This window comes from Trematomus bernacchii, unplaced genomic scaffold, assembly GCF_902827165.1.
Source record: "Trematomus bernacchii unplaced genomic scaffold, fTreBer1.1, whole genome shotgun sequence".
NCBI classification, from domain to species: domain Eukaryota; kingdom Metazoa; phylum Chordata; class Actinopteri; order Perciformes; family Nototheniidae; genus Trematomus; species Trematomus bernacchii.
In genome coordinates, this window is record NW_022987614.1 from 657,434 (window position 1) to 684,006 (window position 26,573).

The 26,573-nt window shown below is 40.3% G+C and overlaps 1 protein-coding gene across 1 annotated transcript in view; it reads right to left on the minus strand.

The window, feature by feature from the left end:
• Positions 1 to 25,617, minus strand: part of LOC117483768 (partitioning defective 3 homolog) — a gene marked incomplete in the record, with an annotated part of 336,797 nt that extends 311,180 nt beyond the window's left edge. The window contains 1 exon segment of the mRNA XM_034132116.1: positions 25,255 to 25,617. Within this exon segment, the coding sequence (XP_033988007.1) occupies positions 25,255 to 25,374 (120 nt within the window).
• Positions 25,618 to 26,573: the final 956 nt, after the last annotated feature.

A 26,573-nucleotide genomic window follows, 5' to 3' on the forward strand; every position in this document is an offset into this window, starting at 1 on the left:
CATGGCAAATTAAAATGGGATTGAGGGTGGATGTTGAGCAAATGAAGAATGAGAAATACAGAATATGATATGCAAGGTAGAGAAGATACAAGGTGAGAAGGGAACACATGAGAAGGGGGACATTTGCTCTAGGAACACATGGCAATATAACAAATATACACATTTGTATTAAATGTTATCAATTTGATCTAAATGTATTCTTATTTATTTTTTGTACATTTTAATTTAACTTCAAATATAATTTAAATATATTTTTATTTTATTTAACTTTTTAATTAAATATTTTACTGCAACTTCTTATGTAATATTAATATCTTTATTTAAACATTTTTATTGGACATTTTTCTGCAACTTCTTAGGTTTTTTATTAATGTCTTCTTTTTTGTTGATCTTTTTAATCGACAATCTTACTTTAACTTCTTATGTTTGATTAAATAGTTTTATTCAATTATTTTATTTATTTTTCATTTATTTTAAAATGGAGCAACGGTGACAAAACCCAATTTCCCCTATGGATAAATAAAGTACTCTGATGATTTGATTGTGATTAATTGAGGTGATCATGCACACCGTTGTGTTCCATCGCAACAATAAATGATAGAGACACGGATACAAAAACCAGTTCTTCAATCACAAGCAACCTCAGGACAAAATACTCATTGCATGTCAACAACCGTTAAATGCAACGGACTCACACACACACAGCTGTCAACGGTGACAATGACACACAGAACACACAACCAAGACTGTCTTCGTGCAGCTGGAGTTCATTATTGCAACATAACTGCGTCTGTCATAGCTTTTCAATATTTCCTAAAAAGCTGAAAAGTGTGTGGAAGAGAAGCTCCCGTCTGGAGGGATTTTAGCTTTGCAGACCATTTACATGCACACAAAAAACAACATTTATCACACTACAGGGAAGGGGACACCCGAAAAAAAGCCTAATAGGGCCCCTTTAAATACATCTCAGTCATGTTGGGTTAAACCAACCACTGTCACTTCTGTCATCTCAAAAAACACACTCATACACACAGGGCCTTTGTATCAGTGTGTATATACATCTGTTGTATCTGTTTTATTGTGTTGCACTGTTGGAGGACCTAAGAATGTCACTGTCATAACTACACTGTAGCTATGTACAAATTACAATGAAAGCCTTGAATCCTTGAATGACATCTGTCCGATACTGGCCATTGGAGCTGCTATCATTATGCCTTTCATCAGGTCTTAACATGTTGCGACAGTAGACTCTCACACCCTGGCCATTCTTCCTCCGTCCCAAATGAAAAGCAGGCTTTCAGGCGGTGAGTCACGGCAGAATCACCGACTTCTCCTCTGAAAAGCATCTGGCGACACCTCGACCCCGAATGCCGCCAATCTATGAATAAAAAAAAACGACTTACGCACATACCCCTTTCCTGATCCAGTTATGACGCCAAATGTGATCCGAGGGATTGGGAGATGTTGCACGTGGGGATTGAGCGGGGGCAGAAGTAGTAGGAACAGTTGGTCAATGGTCATACAGCGGTGCATGGGATTATTCTGTCAAACATGCCCTGAAACACAGAGTCAGAAACTGTGCTGTCTGCCAGCGTCATGTGACAGCTCCAGAGGAATAGCTGCCAAAGCTATCAGATTACAGCTCAGCAAATGGAAAAGGCACAAATAAGGAGGCTTATTTGTAGCGGCTGAGATATGTCCCATTATACATAACTGCAATAGCAGAGCTGCCAAAATAAACGCTCCAAAACAACTCCCCGGGGACACTCAGGGCTCTGCAGTAAGAGGAGCAGTACGATATTTTACATCCTTAAATAAGCTACAATACATGGCTTTTGACACTGTAACGGACCGTCCACACAGCAGCGTTAAACAAATCTTGGAGGTGGGCGTATCTGAAGCTTGGGGATTTTTTGCGAGCAAGGCACCAACAACCAATCACATGAATCTCCCGCCCCCGACATACGAAGCAAAAAAGCCCGAAGTAAACTGGATATAAACTCCCCAAACAGGCGAAAACCTACCACTGTCTCTGCCACCTCCCTCCATGCCTGGCTCCTCCGGTTTATATCCCGGTAGGTAAATAGGGACTGGTCATAAAGCACCGGGTGATTCCCTACCGCTAATTTCTCCTCCATTTTTTGGAATATGAGGAAATGACCTGCGGTATGTCTCTCCCAGCATACACGCGGTTTGATTGGCTAGCGCTTGAACTGTCAGATTTGCATACACAGGATTTGATTGGCTGACGCTTCCACCTCAGCTTCAAAAGTTGAACATTGCTCAACTTTGAATCCTGAAAATCCTGAAAATCTCCGCTCGCCTGCCCACAATGCAGTTCGGCGAAAAGTGAGGCAAATGACGTCACCCCATTCAAAGTGAATGGGCAGAAGCGTTTCAAGATTTTTTAACGCTGCTGTGTGGACGGGCCGTAATACTTCATAACATCAGTCTTTCTGGGTCAAAGGAAAGGCAATTGAAAAAGAAAAACCTAAGGAGCATGAATATCATATAGCCATAGCTATTCTTAATATGTCACGAGGCTATTTATGAAGAGACAAGACTGAAAAACATGTTTTTGCATTTGCATGTTTGAATAAATATATCGTAATTACTGGTTAAAATGGTTTGTGACAAAGACAGCGTTCCTTAACTATCAGCTAAGTTTGCGCATCATTTTATTCAACATTTGCCTCTTTTGTTTTGACTCTTTTAAGGGCCTATTATCTTTGTTGAATGTGTGTGGAAATAATGTAACATTATATTTATTAACAACAGAAGACAGACAACATCCACCAGCCTCACAAGGCAGACACATCTGCAAGTAAAACAATTACTTGAAAGACACCGCATGGAAGTGTGTGTGTTAAAAGGCGTGGAAGGAACGTTTAAGTATGGGAACAGATGTGGGTTTCTCAAGTCAACTGATGACTAATCAACAAATGATGAATCGATCAGGCTTCCAGATGCCTCGATCGGACGCAATCCAAATTCTGAAGATCAGCTCGAGGAATCTGTAATTACTCTATGTATGATCACACACACATTAATCTGCAGAAATGCAATATGGTGGTGTGGCGTTTGGACCTATGAGGGAACATCTTTGGGGACTGTGAGGCCTGAATAGACAGCAAATGGGCAGACAGGCCAGAACATGCAGAACAACACGCTCACTGATGTCTTACAGACATTGTTGTGTAATGTTTATGGACAAACTTCAAACACAGAAGCCTAACCCTCTAAAAGGGAGGGAAAGCACGTGCATGTCCGTGTGTGGGACAGCGAGGCAGGACAACGGTTATCCTGCAAGCACGATGTCATAATCCTCACAACATCTGGTGTGCATGAGACACTATACTCCTACCTGCTTAGTCATCGCCGTGGTAATGCCATCATGGTGACCAAAACTGCATGGATTTTAAGTTAATAATCCTTTGAAAAAAAGGCTTATATTGTGCTCTCCAACATAAAAACACACAGCAACATGAACATGTGTTAGCATTTTAGCGTGAAGAAGACAGAAATTACCGACAGGAAGTAGAATTTTTTTTTAATGCAGGACTGTTGACAGAAAAGGGAAATCGTGCGACATTTTTAAGTCGATTGCATCTTCACCATTTGGCAGCTTTTATTAGAGCTGTATAATGTACATATTGGCTTATGGCAAAAATCATAATCACGATTATTTGGGTCAATAATTGATATCACGATTATTAAATACGATTATTCATTGACTTTAAAAAAAATCTATTTATTGAACTTTAAAACAAATACAAATAATAATTTGAACAGTATCTTTTTAACTGTTGATTACCCTGAACGTATAATTCAACTGAAAAACCAATACAAAAATAAATAAAATAAATGATACATTTAAATAAATAATATCAAAATAATAAATACCAATAAACAAGATCAACAAATATTTTGGAGCGCACTTCCCCAAGCTACTAAACATATATAAATACAAATAAATGAGACCAAAATTAAATTAGATCAAATATGTTGCACTGTCACAACCTAGCAAAGCAAAATAATTGTTTTTTTCGATTATGTTGTTTTCGTAATTGTGGCAGGTCAAAATCGTAATTGCGATTAAAATACGATTAATTGCACAGCCCTGGTACATATCATATTCTATTGACATGTATATAGACTTTTTGCACTACTTTTTATTTTGTATTTTATTATACATGTTGCATTGTTGGAGGAGCTCAGGTCAGAAGAATGTCATTGCCATTTCTACACTGTAGCTTTGTGCATATGGCAATAAAACCTTTGATTATTTGAATCGAATGTGCTTTCTTGTCTGCAGTGAAATGAGGAAAAGAAGAGGAACTTGTTTCTTCAAAGCTCAGGCCCATGTGGATCAAAGCTGAGACACAGAGGGGGAATAGAGAGGCTTATTTTAAGAAGTGGGTTCTGAAGATGGTGGGGGAGGTAATAGAGCTGGGATGTAGAGATGGATGTGGGCAGAAGGGAGGCTGGAGCTCTGGGAGACGGAGAAGCAGATTGCAGTGGTTTCCTCCTCTGGAGATAAACTACGGGAGGTGGGAAGTGGGGGGGGGGGGGCGTTCGTTGCAGCAAGAGAGAAGATGAGATCGTTTCCTTTGGCTCTCTGAAAGCTCTGATGAAATCACACACAGTCAAAACCTTGCAAGAATGTAAGATCCATCTGGAATTTGGGTTGAAAGTGAGTCATGGTTGAAAATGAATCGGCACGCTGGGTTTTACAAAATGAATAAAGGATTCCCCTGATGAAGGCACATTGGAGGGAATGCCTCCATCTCCATCTCCATCTCTAAACAAAGATAGTTAAGCTTGATCTTTGCGTGTGTAACGAAGTATGATTAAAAATGTTCTGTACGCTTAAAGGCTCAACATTTCTGATCTACTCTTGACATTTAGATTCCACTTTGCATTAGAAGCTTGCAAAGTGGAATACATACATGTATATGTACACAAACAGTACGTGCATCCATTTACCCTCGGCAAGTCCTAACACTGGTTATGTAAACGGATTCAACTGCAGGAGGACATTGTCTCCAACGAGAGAACATAAAAGGATATACATGTAGCAGGTAGCATATGTATCTAAAGCAGGCGACACAACCACGCCATTCTCTCTTAAAACCAACCACTATTTATAATGCATTATTCTTGGAGCAAAAGGCATGGAGTACATTCGCAAATTTGTATTTAATATGATTCTTTTTCAACATTGTCTGCAAAATAACTTCCCTGTATGACATGTCAAAATCAGTCTATCTTTACATGTCTCTGAAGGCTGAATGATCCTCCCTAAAAAAATAAGAAGTGGGAGTAAATCAAAGCAAAAAAACGAAAAGACAATAATTCATGTGGCTGTTTATAGAGAACCAGCTGGACTCGATCTTTGGCAGGAGCGAGCCTTTTTCCATCCATCGGGTCTGGATAGTGAAGATAGAGGTATTTGCAGAGTATCTCTGCCTCAAAAGACAAGCTTTCACAAAGCCTCGCCGGACACTGGGTGAGCTTTAAACTGAGAAAGAGGGATGAAAAAATGGCATCTTGGCAAAAGAAGTTGACCACACCGATTTATTAAAGAAACTTTACTGATAATCGAATAGACCCAAAAAAGAAGATGGTGGCATCAGACTTTTTCTTAAAAGGTCTCCTATTATACTGTTTTTCATCAATATATTATAGGTCTCAGATATATACAGAACCTCTCTCTGATTGGCTGAAACACCAAAACAGATCATTGCAGCATTACCCATAATCCCCTCTGTTTCAGCCCCGTTTCCAAAGTGCTGATTCTCTGTCTGTTACTTTAGATGAAAATTAGGAGCCCCTCCCCACGCCCCTCTGAGAGATATTTGGTTAAAAAGAACACAATGGTGCTCTAGGAGGAGATTCAGGTGATAAGGTGGGGGGGGGGGGGGGGGGGGGGGTTACCTTGGTTGCTGATTGGCTAATGGTTACACAAGCCAAAACATCGTTATGACATCATAAAGTGGCCAGAATCTGATCAGCTCATTTTCAGACAGGTTTTTATAGAAATGGATCAGGAGAAAAAGAGAGAGAATCTTTGTTCCTGAAACTTTCAGAGTCTATTTCCACAGAGGGGACACATGTTGATGTAGAAGAGACATGAGGAAGAGGGGACACATGTTGATGTAGAAGAGACATGAAGAAGAGGGGACACATGTTGATGTAGAAGAGACATGAGGAAGAGGGGACACATGTTGATGTAGAAGAGACATGAAGAAGAGGGGACACATGTTGATGTAGAAGAGACATGAGGAAGAGGGGACACATGTTGATGTAGAAGAGACATGAAGAAGAGGGGACACATGTTGATGTAGAAGAGACATGAAGAAGAGGGGACACATGTTGATGTAGAAGAGACATGAAGAAGAGGGGACACATGTTGATGTAGAAGAGACATGAAGAAGAGGGGACACATGTTGATGTAGAAGAGACATGGAGAAGAGGGGACACATGTTGATGTAGAAGAGACATGGAGAAGAGGGGACACATGTTGATGTAGAAGAGACATGAAGAAGAGGGGACACATGTTGATGTAGAAGAGACATGAAGAAGAGGGGACACATGTTGATGTAGAAGAGACATGGAGAAGAGGGGACACATGTTGATGTAGAAGAGACATGAAGAAGAGGGGACACATGTTGATGTAGAAGAGACATGAAGAAGAGGGGACACATGTTGATGTAGAAGAGACATGAAGAAGAGGGGACACATGTTGATGTAGAAGAGACATGAAGAAGTGGATTTTGCATAATAGGTGACCTTTAAATTGTAAGATGCTTAGCCACATTACAGACCATCTAGTTCTCTCTACAAAAGCAATATAAGCTTCAAATAAATCATAAGCTTCAAAGCACCATTGGTTGCTCACTGTATTTCAGTGCTGTGGTCTATTACGGAAAGTATTTAGCAGTCATCTGGTTGCTAGATGAGCGGGTCAGAAAGGAATCTGGCTATTTGTTTTGAGGTCCAGAAACATCCACCATGAGAATGCCTCGAAGGCTTTCCTGTTGTGACACGGCAGGCCGGGCTACCGCAGCGGGCATGTAATTGGGAAATAAGTAGGGCATGTGACTTTGAAGCTGCAGTCACTTTAAATGTAAATCAAGCTCACAAGCTTGTAACGTTTATGCTCAGAATCACTTTAGAGTGCCCCGGATCAGCAGCTAAAGGCGGGGAGAAGATCCAGAATCCATTTAATTCATGAGGGCAAAACGTAGCCGAGGGAAAGGACTCTGACCAAATGTCTTTACACAGAACTTTATAGGGTTGAAATGGTTTGTGTATTGATGCCAAATAGGTAGGTAGAGTGTTACCGTTGAGTTTCTTAAGGTATTTTAAAGTCTATTTTGACCTGTTGCCTTTTCGGAAAGTTTGCATTCAGTCTAATGTAATATAGAAGGGTTGCAAATGCTCCTTACCTTAACATTTACATTGTAATTAACTTGCCATTGTGTTAATTGTAACCTCATTACCCAGCTAGACCAATGTGTCTGTTGTCTTTGCACTAATGTCTGTCAGCACTGTGATGTATTAAAGGTTTTCTATCACTGTACCGAACTTACGTTAAATCATCCCTCCTGAACCAGGGTATAAACCAATTGTCCGAGGACCAATACACTGTTGTACCTTCCCATTAAAAAAAGAAAAAAATTGCTCAATGCTTTTTAAGAAATCGTCAGTCAAAACAAACTAATGTTGACGATTTGGACGATTTAAAGCATGGATTGTCTAACTTGGTTTTTATCCTTCCCTCTTGTGTCTCATATTCAGTCAGTTATATTTAACCTGGATACCATTGTTTGGAGGTTTTATGAATAGCCATCTGTTCTTTCCTCCCAATAGAAATCTCTGAATTGACACAGGAAAGACCCTTTGCAGTTTTAGCCTACATGTACCGGATGCCTATGCATTTACTTTAATTGACAAAAGTGCTAAAGAACAAGTCCAGGCTTTGGAGAGATGGGTAGAGATTCTGGGCACAGTTCAATACGTGGATCAAGATAGTCTAAATGGGGCACTTGTTTCGAACAAATGGCCTCCTCTTTGAAATGCCAGGCGTGTTGGGTTTGGTGTCCTAATTCATGTGTGCGAGAGGGCAAACTGAAGCTGAACACACACACACACACACACACACACACACAGAATCTTGTCTGATCATGTCAAAAGAGGCAGTAGTCCCAGGCCAAAACCTGACACAGTTCATTCAAACACAGTAAGCTTTTTATCCAGCCAATGCCTTTTTCTACATCAACTGTCACCGCTGTGATAAGCTGCATTCAAGTCACAATAAGAATCTATCACTGTTTACAACAAAAGCCTGTTTTCTTGGGAGTTTACGTCGCTCATACTGAATAGAACTAAAGAGGATGCCTGGACAAGCAAAGCATTTCTCACATAAACATTCAAATAGTTTCGTGAAAATGCCGTAATCCCTTTTTCCACGGTACTTCATACCTGCAGCTATGCATGAAGCAATGCAGGAACCTTGTTGCAGGAGTAAAAAAGGTTGTGTTCAGGCTCTTTTGTCTAAAATATCACGCCTTTTTCTTGTGTTTGCTTCCCTTTATTGCCTTGTTATACATTCCCGTGTTGACAGGTCCTTTTCTTTCAGTTTTCCCTTGAACCACATTGTAATTAAAGAGCTGCTAAACCGTCATACAGTTATTTCTTTAGATGTTCCTTCACCGCAGCACCGCTCTTGTTGTTTTCCTTGTTTTGGTCGACCCTATATTTGGTTTCTGCGAGTTATGGCTCTTTCATCTTCATACTCCCCTGGTGAAGCAAAGTGTCAGAACAAACCAGAGCTAGATGAGAATCAAACAAAGCTTCCCTGATTTCTCTGCTATTCTGTCTCCAAAACTACTCCTGAATGTTTATTGGTAGGGATGTCCCGATCACCTTTGTTTGCTCCTGATCCGATTCCGATCATTTGATTTTGACAATCTGCCGATACCGATTTTTCCCGATCCGATCTTTATGCAATGCATTAAGAGAAAAAAAAAGGTAACAGATAACGGCTGGTCATCCAACGCGATGAATTCAGCTATCTTGGCTGTTATTTTTTTTGGCCTTTTCACTGTTCTGGGGCAGTTTCTCTTTCCTTTTAAAAGTCTCTGAAAGTGTCGGTTGTTTCAGTGCCGTTACCTGAGTGGCCGCTGTGTACTCGTCGTGTTGTTGTTGGTGTTTGTTTCTCAGGTGGCGTATTAGATTGGTCGTGTTGAACGTAGCTCTGCCTTGCAAACATTGCATCTGGCTGTTACACTGCCTTCACTTTCAATTTTATAATACTTCCAAACTCCTGACATTTTCTCTGTCCTGACTCCAGAGGCACCAGCTGAACGTAGCCTCTCGTTAGCTTACTGCTACTATTAGACACTGCGCCCACTCTGTTGCCAGATTTGAGAGAAATAAGCAACCAGGTCTATGAAAACAAGCCCAAAAGAAGCAACACATACATGATGTTGTGTAATTTTAAACCAAAACTAAGGCCTCAGGATGACTTGAAGACGTGAACATGGTCATATTTGTTTTGTAACATTAAATAAAAAAAATAAAAATTATTTTTTTTAAAAATTCCCGATCCCCGATTTTTTTTTCCCGATTCCGATCTTTTGAAAATCACGTGATTGGCTCCGATCCCCGATCACGTGATCGGAGCGGGACATCTCTATTTATTGTTCTTTAAAGTTAATTTAGTTAGTTGTTGTAAGGTCACTAACCAAATCAGTGATCATTAACCTCAGTTACCCGTGGGAATGACTGTTCTTTCCAGCACTCTCTCTTCCGTCTGTTGCCAATAAAGCAAGATCTCTTCTGCTGTGCAACTGAATCAGGGGGTCAGATGCTTTTACTTCAAATTACTATGGTTCAGTGTATCTACCAGACACATTTAAACTATTCTGGTCCCTCTGATTGCCAAGTCGATGCACTTTCTCACAAATGACTACCAGCATACGAATGAAGGAGGAGAGGAAAAGGGAACACAACACACTCATGATGTGTCCTCACTTAAACTCAACACCAAATCCATTGTTTCAAACCATAAAGTTAATATCCTAACTTGACATTGTCATGGTGTAGCACACAATCTATATAATCAATTAATAAAATAAAAATGTCAATATTGAAGAGTATCTTTTGAAGCTGTAACAAACTCCCAGTGGCTGTTGTGCCCAACACGAAAAATGGAAATCGAATGGATTATGTTTATGACATTTTGTGGTAACACTGGTGTGTAGAACTCCAATTGACTTATTGTAAACTATCAAACATAAGTAAAAGTTTGTGAAACAATTAATTGTACAGCGTCTAGCAAGAAAGCAACTGCACCACACACAAAAAACATTTAGCAATTTAAAAAAAAAAAGTCTATATTTCTCTATATTGACAGAGTCCCTCAAATTCTACAACTGTAGTTTTTGTTCAGATCCTGTTGCACTGATGCTGCATAAAGGCATGACAATAAATAAAGACGTGGTGATAGTCTGCATCCAACACTTGTCCAACAGAAATGAACACACGGATGCACCAGATTATCTTTCAAGCAGTTTGTACATCATCCATTGTAGTCTGGATCTGTCATTCAACATTGTGACTGTGTACTAGCATTAAGAACACAAGGGACGTTTACAGACGAAGGATCAAAGGTGAACACCAACATGCCAAAGTCTGCACCAGTATCTGGCGTTGACAGGGGAAGAAAAAAGACGTTACTTAAGTCCGGACATGAGGGAGACTGAGAGAGTTGCATCATCAGATGGTCAGTCAGAAAGCAGATTTTCAGGTATGTGACACATATTTGCATCTGACAGAAAATGGGAGAAGCTGCTTTAGGATTTAATTAGAAGGATTGTAACAAGGTGTCATTCATTCACTATAATTGGCAACAATTTAGCCTCAAAATGACAATCTACTGGCTTCAGGAACACATTGGTTATTGTGAATCCCTGATTTACTGATTATGTCACAGCGTCTGTGTGTGAACGCACGGTGAATATTAAATCACTGTGCAGGCGGCATTCTGACAAGTGCAGACCAGCCGTGTCAAAAACACACCCAGGAGAGAATGAAGGCCTGGAATAGCAGAGGCGGCAATGAATCAAAGCCTTTTCTTTCATCTGTCATAAAATAGGCCTGTCATTTAAAACACAAGAGGCAGACATAAACACGGCAGCAATGTCGGTATCAGAGCTAGAGCCATCTTTACCTGTCAAACTCAATAAGGCAGAAAATAGAAAAGTAACTAATCCACGCATTTGATAGCTGAAATGTCATTTTTGGCTTACAGGTTGATTTAGCACTTGTTTAGGAACTACACCGCAGGCCTTTTAAAGGATAGTCCTTCAGTTTGAAATCCCCTGACTAAAGAGTGGTGCAGGAATGAGTCCTAAAACCCGGTAATGAGTCAGCATTTTACCGAATTCCGGTTCCCTCGTCTTGAAGTCAACATGTTTTCAGACATGTTTGTAGTTAGATGCATGAAATCAACACTGGTTGATAACAAGTTTCTAAATGAGACTACTAAACGTCATCACGCCAAACATTAGCCACCTTTAGCTTGGCGGTGTTGATGCACAGCTATGCAAACAAATGCAGTTTGTTTATAGCCTAGCATTAGCTTTTTACTTCTGGCTATTGCATTTTTTTATTTTAAAATCATAAAAGTCGTGTTAATATGTGGAAATTCTCCTGCTGAACAAAATGTGTAAGTATCATAAACGTGTGTTTGCCAATGATCTTGTTTTCTGTAATATACAAAATCCAATAGAAGTATTCCATTGCTTGTTGTCGAGGGAGCGATGCTAACTTCCTGTTCGGCTTACAGAAATATGTCCTTACTGCACTACTCTTCACTCAAAAGGAATATCTGCTGTTCAGGTATAAGCTACATCGGGCAAAACCCTTTAAAAGCACAGCCTTTTGCCTCCTTAACTACACCAGAAGCATCCAACACACCCCAGCAGACAGCAAGGAGAGACATTAGACGATGAAGGATGAAGTTCAGAGCCCCCGCTGTGCCTAAAGGCCAATAACCATCTATCTGTCAAAGGCAGAGAACTCACTTGGCCCGTCCTATATTTAGCAGACAAAGCCTCATCAGCCTAAGTACTGAATTCAATTTCCAGAGACATCATTAATCTACACTCATAAATCATTTGGGCTATGCTAATGTGGGCTCTTCATCCTCAGAGCGGCGTGTGGTTTTCTGTATCCAAGCTTAACCTCACACCTAGACTGTGTCCATGCAGGACCTGCAACCCTTCCTAATGCATTTATTTTCCGACATACAGAACATGCTTGTTGCTTGCCTGAGCTTTACTGTATCACTACACCACCATGTTTCTCATTTAGCTGCTGGGCAATTAACATCTAGGCGGGAACAACAGGCTCTGTTATGATGAGGTGGAAAATAAAATGACATTTTCAGACCCTGGCAGGAAGATTCTCGCAGGAATTTCAGATGCAGGAGGAAGAAAATAATAAACCAGTATACAAACAATGAGGCCACAAAACAAAGGCAGAAATACAAGATGTAGGCCACTATGGAGTGGTGCAATGATGACATGCTTTTGTAGGCCGAATCAGAAGTTAGCATTGTAAGGGGACCCTCGACAAAACCAATGGGATCCTTCCTGTGGATTTTGGAATATTGCAGAAAACAAGATCTGTGGAAACACTGATATTAAGAATGATCCTTACACGTTTTCAGCAGGATCATCTCTACATATTATCACCACTTGTAGAAAAGTTGTAACGTAAATAATTGGAGTAAATAGCTAAACTAATGCTATAAACAAACTACAATATTGTCACATGACTTCACATTTCCACTGCTAAGCTAAAAGCGGCTAATGTGTCTTGTGATGACTTTTAACAGTCTCATTTAGTCACCGTTTTTAAGATAGGTAAAAGTTTCAGATGTTCACCGGTGGGGTATTTTGAGACACATTTTTAGTTGTAAAACAAAGCCTTAAAATCTCATAAGCTTGTATAAAACAAATACCCTTTTTAAAGGCAACTAACAACAAACATGTTGGAAAAACCATTGACTTTGAGGCACCAAGAAGTGGTAAAATGCTAACTAATTTGCGGTTAAGAGTAACAGTTGGTAGGAATATGAAGTCCTCAGACTCAATCACATCTCGGAGCTGCTCTGAGGGATACAGTATATCTGAGCCATGTTTGTTCAGTGTCCTGACATTCCTCACAGACAATCCTCTCCCTGTGCTCCGCTCACACAGCCAGTCCTTGACATTTCACTCAGTGACTGTCCGTTGGGTGGACAAGGGACACTCCGGCCTGTGAACAAGGCCAGTCAGCCCGCTGGAACAAGTGAACATTCATTTTACATTTAGCTGATACTCTGGGTGGGGGTTGATGGGGCAGTTACTGATTGGACTCCTCATCGGGGTGATTGGTCATGTTTTGGACACATAGTGGAAATAAGGACTCCTTCAAAACCAATGCAATAAGTGGAAAACTGATTTTGGTCACAAAAACAATTAAACTCCACTTCTACACCAGTTGCACTCTTCCTTGTTCATGTGATGTGTTGGTGTTGTTGTTGTTGTTGTTTCTTTCCGTTAACTGTCAAATGGGAACTAAGTCTAAGTTTGTATGTTTCTCTAATTTTCCTACAATACTGTTAAGATTGGCTGTGAATAAGAAAATCTGAAGGACAGACCATCTATTTCTATTTATTTATTGTTTTTGAGAAAGGGGCAGGTAATATAAGATTATTTTCTCCCTGCTCCTTTTCGGGTATGGTGTGTTTATAGAGACATGTTTTGTAAATAATTGCATTAAGATAAAAAAAAATGAAAATCATCTGAGAAATATTACTTTTAACAAATATATGTATTGTCATTAATATCAGCATCGATCAATGTTAAAAAGGTTATCCTCATACCATTGTAAACTAGGGCTGTCCCAGATACCATTTTTCGGGCTCCGGATATTCAGTAGTAATCAGCAGCGAATATTCGGCCCGCGCGGGGGACGGGGGTCAGCATCGAACCGCTTCATCACGTGTATTTCGGTTTATTCACGGCATAAATTTTGTTATTCTACAGTATTGTTGTTTTATAGTTATTTGTTAATGTATATAACCCCATTTATGTTCTTTGAAATTGAAAAGGATATTGCATTGTGTTTGTTACTTTCGTTGCAGTTGTATATGTCTTAAGTGTAATTTGGCTTGGCTTCCTATTTTTTATGGACATGCTTTTATTTTGAAGGAGAGTTAGCGCTGTTGACAGGAAGTTGTTGTTGCTATGGAAACAACGTGACTGAGATTAACGGAGAAAAAGTAATATCTACATATAAAGACGGAGAAAGTAAACGATTAACATTTCTATATGTGTTGTTGTTTCTTTCAGGAATGTTTTAACCAAACTAAGATATGAGAATATTTTGACGAGTTTGGGTAATGCATTTACTGTCCGTCTTCATTTTCTCTCATAAATAACATTGGCTAACTCAGAGGTTTGTTTACTACCTCTCTAAGTATATCACTGCTCCTGTTTCTTTACTTCTTTTTTTAGCTGTTGCCATGCGGCTGGATCTCAGGATGATCCTAACATTAGATGCAGATTGTAATCAACTATAATCCTTTTAAGTGCAATTCTGATACACTTGTGTTTTATGGAAGTATCCCAGAGGAAATTATTATCCTTAGAGGATTGTTATAATGTGGTAGTGCTAGTTTGTATTAAGTACCACTGGAATGACTAGTATAATAGATGGGTTGAATGGCTGTGCTATAACTTTAATACCGATTTAAATTATATTTTTTTCTTTATCCTATATTAATAACATTTGATTTGATCGGATATGATACTAGCTATCATGTTAGATTTTGGCAATGTGGCATTAGTGTTGTCTTTTCCTCTTTTTTTAAAGTAAAGTGATGTCATTTTCTGAACTTCACCGACTTTTTAAGCCGATTATAATTTGCCTTGACCTACTTCGTCATTATGTCCTCCTTACAGATATTTATTTATCAAAATCTCTTAAATATTTTGTGAAAGCACCGATCGTCAAACATACAATATCAATAGCGGTTTTTGGACAAAATTATTGTGCATATTTGTCAGCCTTAATCTTGCAATGACTTAAGTCAAATTGACTTTTTTTAGGATATGATGGTTAAAAAATGTTTAGGAGATTTCCTAGACGAAACAAGAAGTCAATAAGTAATAATAATAGTTGGTTAATTAGAAAATGTACCGTTAAGTTGCAGCTTTATAGTAAAGTAAAGGATTTGAGCTCTGAGTATTCCCAGTTGCTGTGTGATTGCCAGTCTCACAGCTCAGTCAATGTGGTTGGGCGTGAAAGAATGTCAGACAGATTTTTCCCTAATACAGTCAACTTTTCGCTAAAATAGGACATTTATAGCTCAAAGCTTTCCATTCTTGTGCTGCAGACATTATTCCTTTGAGCAATGTACCTTTTGAGACAATGTCTGGTCTCCGTAACCTCCGTGTTTATTATGGGTGAAAGTTGATGACTACTCAGTTATGCTTGGCTAGCTTAGTATAACTATCAGTTGAGACTATTTAAATGTTGCTATAGCTCAAACCACAAAACTCCTGAGTAAATTCAACCTGAGCAGGGGGAAAAAAACACAAAGATGAATACAACGCAGTGTTCTCAACACAAGTAAAAACCCTGTTCTGTGGGCAATCATTCAAATTGCTAATAACTTCAATAACATGGCAATGCCAGATGTTTTTATGGTGTTGAATGCTTCAAAAAGTGAACACAGTATCTCTTTACCTTGAAAAATATGAAGCCTAACCAGTCATGATATGTTCTTGAAGTTAAATCATCGTAACACACACAAGGAGGACTGTATTCTCCTGAAAACCCATAGTTTCTCAGCATCCAACCCTGGCTTTCCCACAAACACCCTTCTGGGAAAACATGCCAAGAATCTCTTTCATAAATAAACTATGGCTACAAGCAGAAAGGCCTGGTCAACAACGGTGGATGAAAAACATCAGAGCCGAGCCGATATTAAACTTTTTATGAGCTCCTTGATCCTTTTCCCTGCATCAGTTTACATTCAGAAGCTTCCTCTGTTTATGGAAGAAAGTCCACAGCTGAACCGAGCGAGGGGGGGAAGGGACTCAACCTCAAAAACACCACCCTGTGATGAAGGCACTCATCAAAAGAACTTCAAGTGCTGGTGATAATTTCTGAAGAATCCATCACCCCAAAATAGCCGGCTCTGGCCTACTTTGTTTGTGTTTGGGGCCCGCAGAACTACATGTAGCCGGCTTTGGTGCAACATGGTCGGAGTGCCAATGCTCCGCTGACTGGATCCATGCCAGAGTTCAAGTAATCTGTTTTCATAGCACTCTGTAAACCACTTAAGCTCCGTGTCATTAAGTCCTATGATCTGGACTCTCATTAATGATGGCTTGGTCGCCCCCTTCCCCCCCAACACGGTCAAGAGTTCAGAGTCACAATAAAGACCGTCCTTACAGTTTTATCCCTTTTTCAATGGCGGGATCATGTAGAAAGATCATCTGTGTGGATAGTTAGGGTCGATTTGACACAACAGATCTAATTATAAGTACATTAGGTGTTGTTATAAACATTTAATACACTTTTGGGAAAGGAAAAGCACTCATCACGTAAGTTGACGTTCAAGTCAAGTCGTACTCTTTGTTGTAGCAAGATAAGTCAGTAAAGCCAAGGGCAACTTAAGTCTTATTAATGTGCTGGGAGTTTACCAGGTACAAATGTCAGACTTGTTGGATAAAAGATTGGTCTGTCATGACCGTCTTTACAGTTTTATCTCTTTTCAACGGCGGGAACATGTAAAAAGATCATCTGTGTGGATAGTTTGGGTCGATTTGACACAACAGATCGAATCGTAAGAACATTAGGTGTTGTTATAAACATTTAATACACTTTTGGGAAGGTCCAAGCTGTTCTCAAGTAAGTTGACGTTCAAGACAAGACGTACTCTATGTTGTAGCAAGATAAGTCAATAAAGCCAACTAAAAAAAATGTTATTCATGTTTAATTGTTCTGGGAGTTTACCAAGTGAAAATGTCAAGACTTATTGGATAAATGTTTTGTCTCACAAGTCTCATGTCTGTTCAAGTATTTAAGGATTCAAGTCTAAAGGGTTATTCATGCTTCAAGCTAACTAGTTCATGATAAGTGTCATCTGAACATGAACTTAAGTCGTTGCATTTTGCTGTTATTCTTACTGTAAACAGCTCTGAAGAACAGTGTGTGCTCAACGTCTGAATTGTTAATGAAGTTCAAAAGGAGAGAACTGGTCTTCCCACCATCTGAGAACTTCAGCAGTCAGCATTTCACAGCCTCTTACTCCACATCGCCCTCCCTCTCTGCGTTCACAGACACAAACAGCAACTCCATGCCATGTTCCCTCTCTCTCTTCTTGGGAAAACCCCGCTGGCGAAAGTGCCGCATTTCTATTATGACATTAATATCATGATGATCTCATACTTGTGAGGATGACAGCTCACTTGGTGAATTATTCCCAGTGAATTAAGCTCATGGAGTTGTAACAACAATACAAAGAATATAGTCCTAAAAATGCACAGCGCAGCAAAAAAAGCACTGTGGGAAACGCTGTAATGCCAACATCATCAAATGGCAGAAAGAAAAACAAACAAGTCTCATGTCACAAGGAAAGAAGATTCAAAGCCCTTTATGTAATGTCAGTAACTTTATATAACTGAGTTAAGTGCTGAATTCGCAAGATAAATGTTATTTGCAAAGGTTTTGAGGTAGAATGAACATACGTTTTAAAGCATATATGAAGCTCTGATAATTTGTCACAGGAAGCTTCACATGGCTTCTCCCTTCTGTTCACTCCGGTGCCTCTTTACCCGACTCCTTTAGGAAATGAAATGCTGTGCCAGGTCATGTTTTAGGACATTTCTCACAGTAGTTTGGTCAAGGGCAAAGTCAGCGGCCCGGGGATCATCAGCGAAGCTTTTAATCCGGCACTGTGCCCGTTTTGGAAGCAGGAACCCACGGCTGGTACAGCATGGTGACATGAGGATCAAACAGACGACCTGAAATGAGCTAAACCTAGTGCACCTATGCTAAAAGTGCAATCACATTTGAGGTTTCTTTAGCTCCTATCATAATGGAAATGAGAAATCAATCAACTTTAAATATTTGTTAATTCACGGAGGTCATTTTTTTTCGACAAGTACACTTGCTCTAAACCAGCTGGAAGGATCATAATTGCAGAGTTGGTATAAAATATGCCTCTCATGCATGGGATAATACCGTCTGGATTACATAACAAAACAACCATGTAATAAAAAGTTAATGCCCTCTTGATAAAATCATAACTGCCAGTTTTGCATCGCTAGCAAGAAACAAGAGATAAAAAGCTTTACTATAAGCAGACAATAAAGTGCAAGTCAAAGGACAATGCTTTCTTTCATCTCTGTCTTCCCCGGGTCCATCCAGCTCTGCATTGTTCTCTACCAATTATCAATCAACATGGGCACCAATATCGTTTCTTGGTTTGTGTCAAGGTGGCTTCAATCAATATAGAAATGAGATATCGATCCAAAAGTAACCTTTAGTGTTGGCATTGACATTCATTTCATTTCAAACCTTTATTTATCCAGGTTGTATCCCATTGAGATCATTGATCTCTTTTTCAAGGGAGACCTGCTCAAGTAGGTTCCACATGAAACATTAAAAACAGAAACAGAACAACAAAAGGACATCATACAGTAGCATTACAGGGATTACAATTTACATAACTATCCACATGCACAGGTACCAACAGCTTCCGATTGAGTAGCATCCAACCGAGCTTTAAAAACATTTAGTGGCACCAGATTGCTCAGTTTCCATTTTAATTGCAGACTATTCCAGGACAGTGGAGCTGCGCATCTAAATGCTATCTTCCCTAAGACAGTCCAAGCAAGTTGCAAATACATTATGTATTTGTCGTGGACAATACTGCTCTTAACCAACTTGAGGTACAAATAAACAATGCAGAGATAGTTTAAAACATGCCTGGTACAAATATGACCAATGCATGGGATAGCAAAACTAATGTCTAGGTGACGTAATGAAACATCTATGGACAACTAGGTAAACTCCTTGGAAGTCAGTTATGATAAAACACCATTTGTGCCGGTTTTAGATGGTATCAATAAAACATGACGTAAAAAGAAGCCAATAACATGCTAGCTCAACAAACAGTTCTTTCTTTACTTATTTGTGGTCCGTAAATATTGTTTAACTCAATTATAGAGCATTGCATAATGGTCCGGTCACCAGTGCATTGTTATCTACCAATATACAATTCATATTCCAATGAATTGTATATAGACTCTCCTTGCACTATTCTATTCAATTTCATTTGTATTACTTGCACTATTTTAACTATTTTGTCTGTTATATTATGTTGCACTGTTGGAGGAGTCTGTGACCTAAGATTTTCATCGACATATCTACACTGTAGCTATGTACAAATGACAATAAAAGCCTTGAAACCTTTACACAAGCTACAGATTGGTACAAACAACTGCAGGAGTAGAGGAATGAGGTTTGAGTTACGACCAACGTCTGTTAAGTGTGAACGCTCTACACCCTTTGGCCTTCACACTGTGTGCACTCTTGGACTTGTGACCCTGTGATGCTACATCATGATCATAAACTCCAATGTCATTTTAACAAGTGCAATTATGTTGCTCTTTTAGACAAAATAGGGCCAATTTGAAGCTTTTCCTTTGAAGATGTGGCACATCTCTGGTGGCGAACGTGTTGATCTGTATTCCTGGACGGCAGCAGTTAACTCTCTCAACATGTAGAACTGCTTATCTCCAGGCCTGCTCCACCATCAAAGGCTTCTGCACACTAATTAATAAGTGATTTGTGCAATGAATTGAGTAATATCTGGAGCACAGAGCAATGACATTAGGACAAGATTCACTCAAATTTGATGATTTTTCTGGGCGCAATCCCCATTAAGGTTGGTTATTTTTGGATGATTGATTATTATTTATTCGACCTGTCAAATTTGATATAGGATTAATGTCTTTTCATGTCTGCTGTTGGAACAGTAAGCATGTCATTATCAAAATGATTTAGAGAATGTTTTCATCATCTTGAAACATCAGAGCTGGAATAATAACAAGATATCATAATATAGAATAGAATTAGGAGGGATGAAACCCTCTTTAATTGTCACACATGCAGAGCACACAGCACACAGTGACATGTGTTCCCTGCTTTTAACCCATCCTAGCACCAGGAGTCTAGTATTAGGAGCAGTGGGCAGCTATTGTACAGTGCCCGGGGAGCAATGGGAGTGAGGGGGGAAGGGGGAGGTCCGGTGCCTTGCTCAAGGGCACCACGGCAGGGCAGTAGGTGAACTGGGACCTCTCCAAGTAGCAGTCCACAGTCCATATTTAGGTCTGGTCGGGGACTTGAACCGACGACCCTACGGCTCACAGTCCAAGCCCCTACTGACTGAGCCACTGCCGGACATATCATTATATGATTTAAAAATGCCACAGTTTGATTGTTTCTGCTATTAAATGTGAGAATAGGATGCTTTTCTTTGTTAATGCAAAACTAAATTGAATATGTTTGGATTTCGGACAGTTGGTCGGAAAGAAATTCAATTTTGAAGACACCATCTGCATCTAGGGCAGTGACCATCAACTGGCGGCCCGCGGGCCACATCCGGCCCGCCAGACATTCTCATCCGGCCCTGGCGGAGTGGTTAGTGCGTTCGCCCCCCACTCATTTTATTTTTTTACAACGTCTCGTGAGTAATGTGCAGTACCGGAGTCCAACAGAGAAGCAGCAGCTCCCCCTGAAAGTGTGTCTTGGATTAATTTTGGCCCTTGGACAAATGTAGTTGGTGATCCCTGATCTAGGGCTTTGGAGACTTTTGGCGGGCATTTCTCACTCATACTGGACATTCTCTGATATTAAAACAACCAAATAATGGAAATATTGAAAGTCAATCCCTATTGGGTTCACCAACACTGAAATTGTAAGCAAAAAGAACAACATAGCCCTTTATCTGACTCCAAGTTTCTGATGAAAACCACTTCGTAAACCAGACCAAACAGAAAAATCCTGCTTCTATGATCTGCACCAGGTCAAAGTCATGTCAAATCTGTCTGCCTAAAATATGTACACAATAGCCCAGACTACTCAGGAGGAAACTCCAGCAGTGTGAAGCTATGAATGGAAATGTGCGGTGTGGACACAACAACGCAGACACCTGATATCCCCCTGGAGCTGTCTGAGCATTAGGAACAGTCGGTCAGAAAAGACACATATCTCATGGTTCTTCTGACATGCCAATGCTTAGTTAGGTGGGTTGTGGGTTTGGAGCAATAAACCACCAGACAGTTTTCCAGTCAAGGCTGTCATTTTAAACGTGTGCCACACTTAGCCAAATGGGTGAGAATCCACCCTATGATCTGTGGAAGGAACAAGACGAGCAGAGGATAATCAGACACCGTTTGACTTCTCAAGAGACTTTGAAGAAGGGAAAAAACAATTCTTGTCAAGTCCAGTTTCTTCATGAGAGTTGTGTACAAACAGTGGCGCATCCTAGTGTCCGTCTAATTTCAGTTATGAGATGTCTAAAGGCCTTCAGAAGTGGACCAGTTTTTCTTTTTGTGCAGGAAGCATTCCTCTCTAATGACAGGGGAAGTTACAAGAAGGTTCATACAAATACTACAGCATGAAAACAAACTTTAATTTAGGCTTCTTATTAAGGCGGGCTGGCCATAAAGCTGTGATCTTCGACACAACATCTGTGACCGCAATGCTTTCTGAGACACCCGCTAGACGTGAGACACGAAAATGCCCAACCTCGGCCTGATGAAATATAGGCAGCCTGGGAGTTCAGCAATAAAGGCAGATCTGATGTGATTACATGACAAGGATGTTGTATTGTGAGGCAGAATGTTTTGTTGTGGGTGAAAAGTTCATGAGAAAATGTGTGTTTTTTGCATTTGGTTTGAATTGTTTGATCAAAGCTACTATAAGTCAGAATGAGAATTGAATATGTGGCCGCATTACAGAACACAGGCACACCCTGAGCAATAAACAGCAGCACGTTAGGGTTGGGTCTTTTCCTACATTCTGATTATAGAGTGGTGCAGTGATTACGAGCTTTTGTAGACCTGGAAGTTAGCATCGCAAGAGTTCCCCCGACAAAAAGCAATGGGATTTTTCCATTTGATTTTGGAAAATTGCAGCAAATAAGACCTGTCGCAAACACACATTAATGATATTTACATGTTTTGTTCAGCAGGATTATCTCCACATATTAACACTACTTGCATTTAGCTAACGTTACACTCTAAAGTAACTACAGCACGGTCGCATAACTTCAAATTTCCACCGCTAAGCTAAAGGTGGCTAATGTTAGCGTGATAAACTCAGTCTAATTTAGTCCCTTGTTAGCAATTGCTATTTTAAGAAGTGTTAAAGCTGCAGACATTCACCAGTGGGATATTTACTAACGTATTTTATGTCGTAGAACAAAATGTCCAAATCTCGTAAGCTTGCATCAACCACATACCTTATTTCAGGCTAACTAAAAAGTGCTTAAATGCTAACTTTTTTCTCAGGTTTGACGACTCATTCCTGCACATTATACCCCAAAAGCAGATACAACAGCAATCTGAGCTTCTAGCCAGATGCAAAACTGACTTCAACTGGTAACTTCATACAGATCATTTGAAAAAACCCTATGTGGGCAACAAATTAAGATATTGTAATTAAATGTCAAATTGTTGTTGTCAGCGACATTCAACTCTTTCAAGGGAAGTTTTACACGCCTTGACTTTTCTCAGAAAGATATGAGGACAAACTTGTTAATCCCTCTTTCAAAAATACACCAGTAAAATCCAAATTTGCATGAGGTCAGTAATGGCGCAGTTCCACTACAGCGCGGAGCTCGCTTTAAGCGTGCCGTGTCGTGCCGTACCTGTTTTTGGTTGCGCTTCCACTAGGCCTAGTTACGGCCCGGCCCGGCCCGGGGCCACTTTTTCACCTCTTTTCTGGCCCGACAAAATTGTGGTTCTATCGGGGCCAACAAACAGGGCTGAGTCGGGCTGAGTATGCTAAACTAGAGAGAGGAGCGCTGGCAAGAGGGCTAGAACTACAACAAGATGGACATATTTGACCGTGATTTAATTGTAATACACGTTTCAAAAATGATGCCGAAGTAACAACATACTGATACCGGTTAGTAAAAACCATGAATTAATGCTTTGTCAAGTCTGCAGACAGACGGCAGGCGAAAAACCTTTTAAAATTTGTGTTTTTCTAGATGGAGATTGGCTAAGCTAACGCAGTATATGCTCCGACCGTCCACACTCACAACAACGGCCTATACAGACATAAATAAAGCAGCGACTGTACTCACCATGACACAGGCAGTCTGTGGTTTGTACTTGTTTAACTTTTGTCGAGTTTCTGAACATATATAAGGAGCTGTGAGCTCTGAGTGCTAACAGCTAACGGCTATGTTGTGTTTTCTGGAGTTCTCTGAAGATGACGTCACGGCTCCGCCTACACTGCGTTACTATAGTAACTACCCCAGTTCCTAAACTGTAATGGAAGCGCAGCATGAAGTGAGTCGGCCCTGTTAAGGCCCAACGCGGCCAAGCCGTACCGAGCCGTACCGAGCGTGGCCGAGGCCGACCGTGTAGTGGAACTGCGGCATTAGTTTCTTCTGCTGGAGGGAGTAGTTCAGCAGGGTTCATCTCTTCACCTGCTTCTCAGTAACACACTCCTCCTTTCTGCTCACACTGAATTATTCAAAAGGAGAGGAGGATACAGTATGACTTCTAGGTCATTACAACAAAAAAAGAGACTGCCTTAAAGTTTGCACATGGGAGGGCTAAGCGTGAATTATTGATCAGTTTTAACTTGCTGCCTAAACATATTTGTACCCTAAAAGAAGGCTGGATGACAAACTAAATGTATTGTATTGAATAACTGGGAATCTTTCCTGAAATCCAAGTTTCCTATTAATAATACAGTCTGAATGCGGAGATGAATTATGTAAACTAAGATAACTCAGTGACTTTGAGCCAAATGATTGAACATTCATGCGGCTATTCGGTAGCAATCTGAGTAAGATATAGTGTTTTAGATGCCCACAATTGTGTCATTTCAATTGAATTATGGGTGAAAAAGCAAATATTTCTAGGTTTTGTGAAAAAAATGTTCATGTTTCTCCTGTGCCCCCCAGTCAAATCTTATCTGATCTTCCCAGGGAGCATTGCACATAAAGCACCACCCTGGTTCAAAGGTTATCTGATGCTACCCTGACACCATGCTGCAAGTTTTCTTAGGTTGACTTTAATCTCCAGGATGTATGTGTCAGCTCCATGCCTCCACCAGTCAGCTGGAGCAGTTTCCCTCCCCATCCTGCAGGGCCTCAGGCAGCCATGCAACTTTTCTCCAGCTTCTTCTTTGGAAAATGATGCTTTTAATCCAAACTATATTCCAGAACAACTTGTGAAAATGGCCTTTCTTCTTGCTTTTCCTCCTCTTGCATGTGAAGCATCATTGATTACATTAACTCACATGCTTTTTTCTTGCAGCTAACCCTCTCTTCCACTATATTTGGCTCATTACAAGTCGAACAAAGAGGAATTTTAAAAGTCTTTCCTCATAGACACGTAGGAGCAAAGAGGATACTAAAGCTGATAGGACTTTCCTGTTTTCTAATCAGGCTCCAAAGCTCTGAACCGACCCCTGAACGCATCACTGCAGCCCTACTTTTGCAGGCTAACTTGCTAGTAGGCTAATCTCTCCTGGCAACTTTCAGAGGCATGAACTCCAGTCTTACAACTAAGTCTACAAGCATGCATGTGTGTGTTAAAACATCCTTTTGAATGCTTTTAAGCTGCAACAAACCGCGAAATACTTCGTTCATACCACAGTTAGAATCCCAGAGGAACTTTTGTGGGTTTACAAACACAAGGACCACAATGGCGGTGCGCCTTTCTTGGAAAACCGAGCGAATTACACCATCATGCAGAGAATATGTGCTCCAAAACTGAACAGAAGTGCATAAAACAAGAGAAACAGGCAACCCGTTTCCCTCTTGTTTGTATTTATTTCCAAGTTAGCGCCATATTGAGTGCGCGTGCAGAGCGTAGCAACATTGTTTCCAGGAAAACAAAAGCAGCAACGGAAACAAATACCGTTTCTTACCTTAGCGATGGCCTTCTTGTATCTCATGACAGCCTGCTGGATGAGTGTGTGCACTTTAATATTCCCATCTCCACACGGCACCACCACCCGGGTCCTGCCAAAACAAACCGTGACTTTCATGGCTTTAGTATCCGAGATCTTGGGAGTAAAACCGAGAAGAGGAGGACGAGGAGCAGGAGAAGGAGGAATCCGAGTGGAGATCAAAAAGGAGCATGGGTTTGTTTAGTGTCGGTTCGGCTGTATTCCTTCAGAGAAGCGAGGACTAAAGGTCTTTCCGCTTCTCCCCGCCGGACGACATTGTTTTCTGTGTTTTTTCAGACCACCTGTTTAGCTTCCCTCACTCCTTCCCTCTCTCGCTCCCAATCCCTCTCTCTCTCCCTCTGTGCTCGGTCATGTGCTGCGTTCAGGTGCGCTCGGGAAATGTTGGGAAACCAGAGATGAACGTCCAACATGAATGACAAAGGGCAAGAAAATCACAATACCTATATTCGTCCCACAGAGGGGAAATGTTCATCTGTTACAGAAATTAAAGAGCCAAAGATAACTATAGATGTATACTAATTAAGAAGCATACATAAAAACGTTAAAGAGAAATGTATAAATTACACAATTTAGAAGATACACATCCAGTACCTTAACAGTTTTGAGATATAGCAGCCAGGTGATTCAAGATTGTCATATGCACAAAGAGTGTAGCTCCTCCACAGGGACGTGCACAGACATTTTGGGGGGCGGGAGCTCAAGTGAGAAAAAAGGCACTTCCCATAATCATTTATAAAAATTAAAATGTTTAACAAAAAGTTAAATATAGCACATCTCTGACTTACTGACCAATTTATTTGTAATACCCTCACACTCAGGCAATTGTGGCCTTCTTCAGTATTCACTACGCACAAGAGCAGACAACAAACTAGTACAATTAATAGTTATTAAATGAGCAGCCAACAATCAAAATTATGAAGTTACTGTTAAAGGTGGGGTAGGTAAGTTTGAGAAACCGGCTTGAGATACACTTTTTGTTATATTCCATGGAATGCTCTTAACATCCCGAAAGCAATGAATATCTTAAGTGCTTTGACAAAAAATCCATTAAAAAATGTAATCTGTGGAAGCCGTAATACTGTAAAAAGCACGACCAATCATCTGAGCCGGCCCGGCTAAAATAACTGGATGGCCTACCTGCCTGTCAGCCTTCCATCTGTGCACAAACTTATCTCGTGCCCTCATTGGTCATGTGCGCGTTCGTGTGTGTTGGAGGAGGGGCTCTGTAAGGAAGTGGCAGATTTTTTCCGGCTGTGTATTTTAAAATTTTAGCGCAC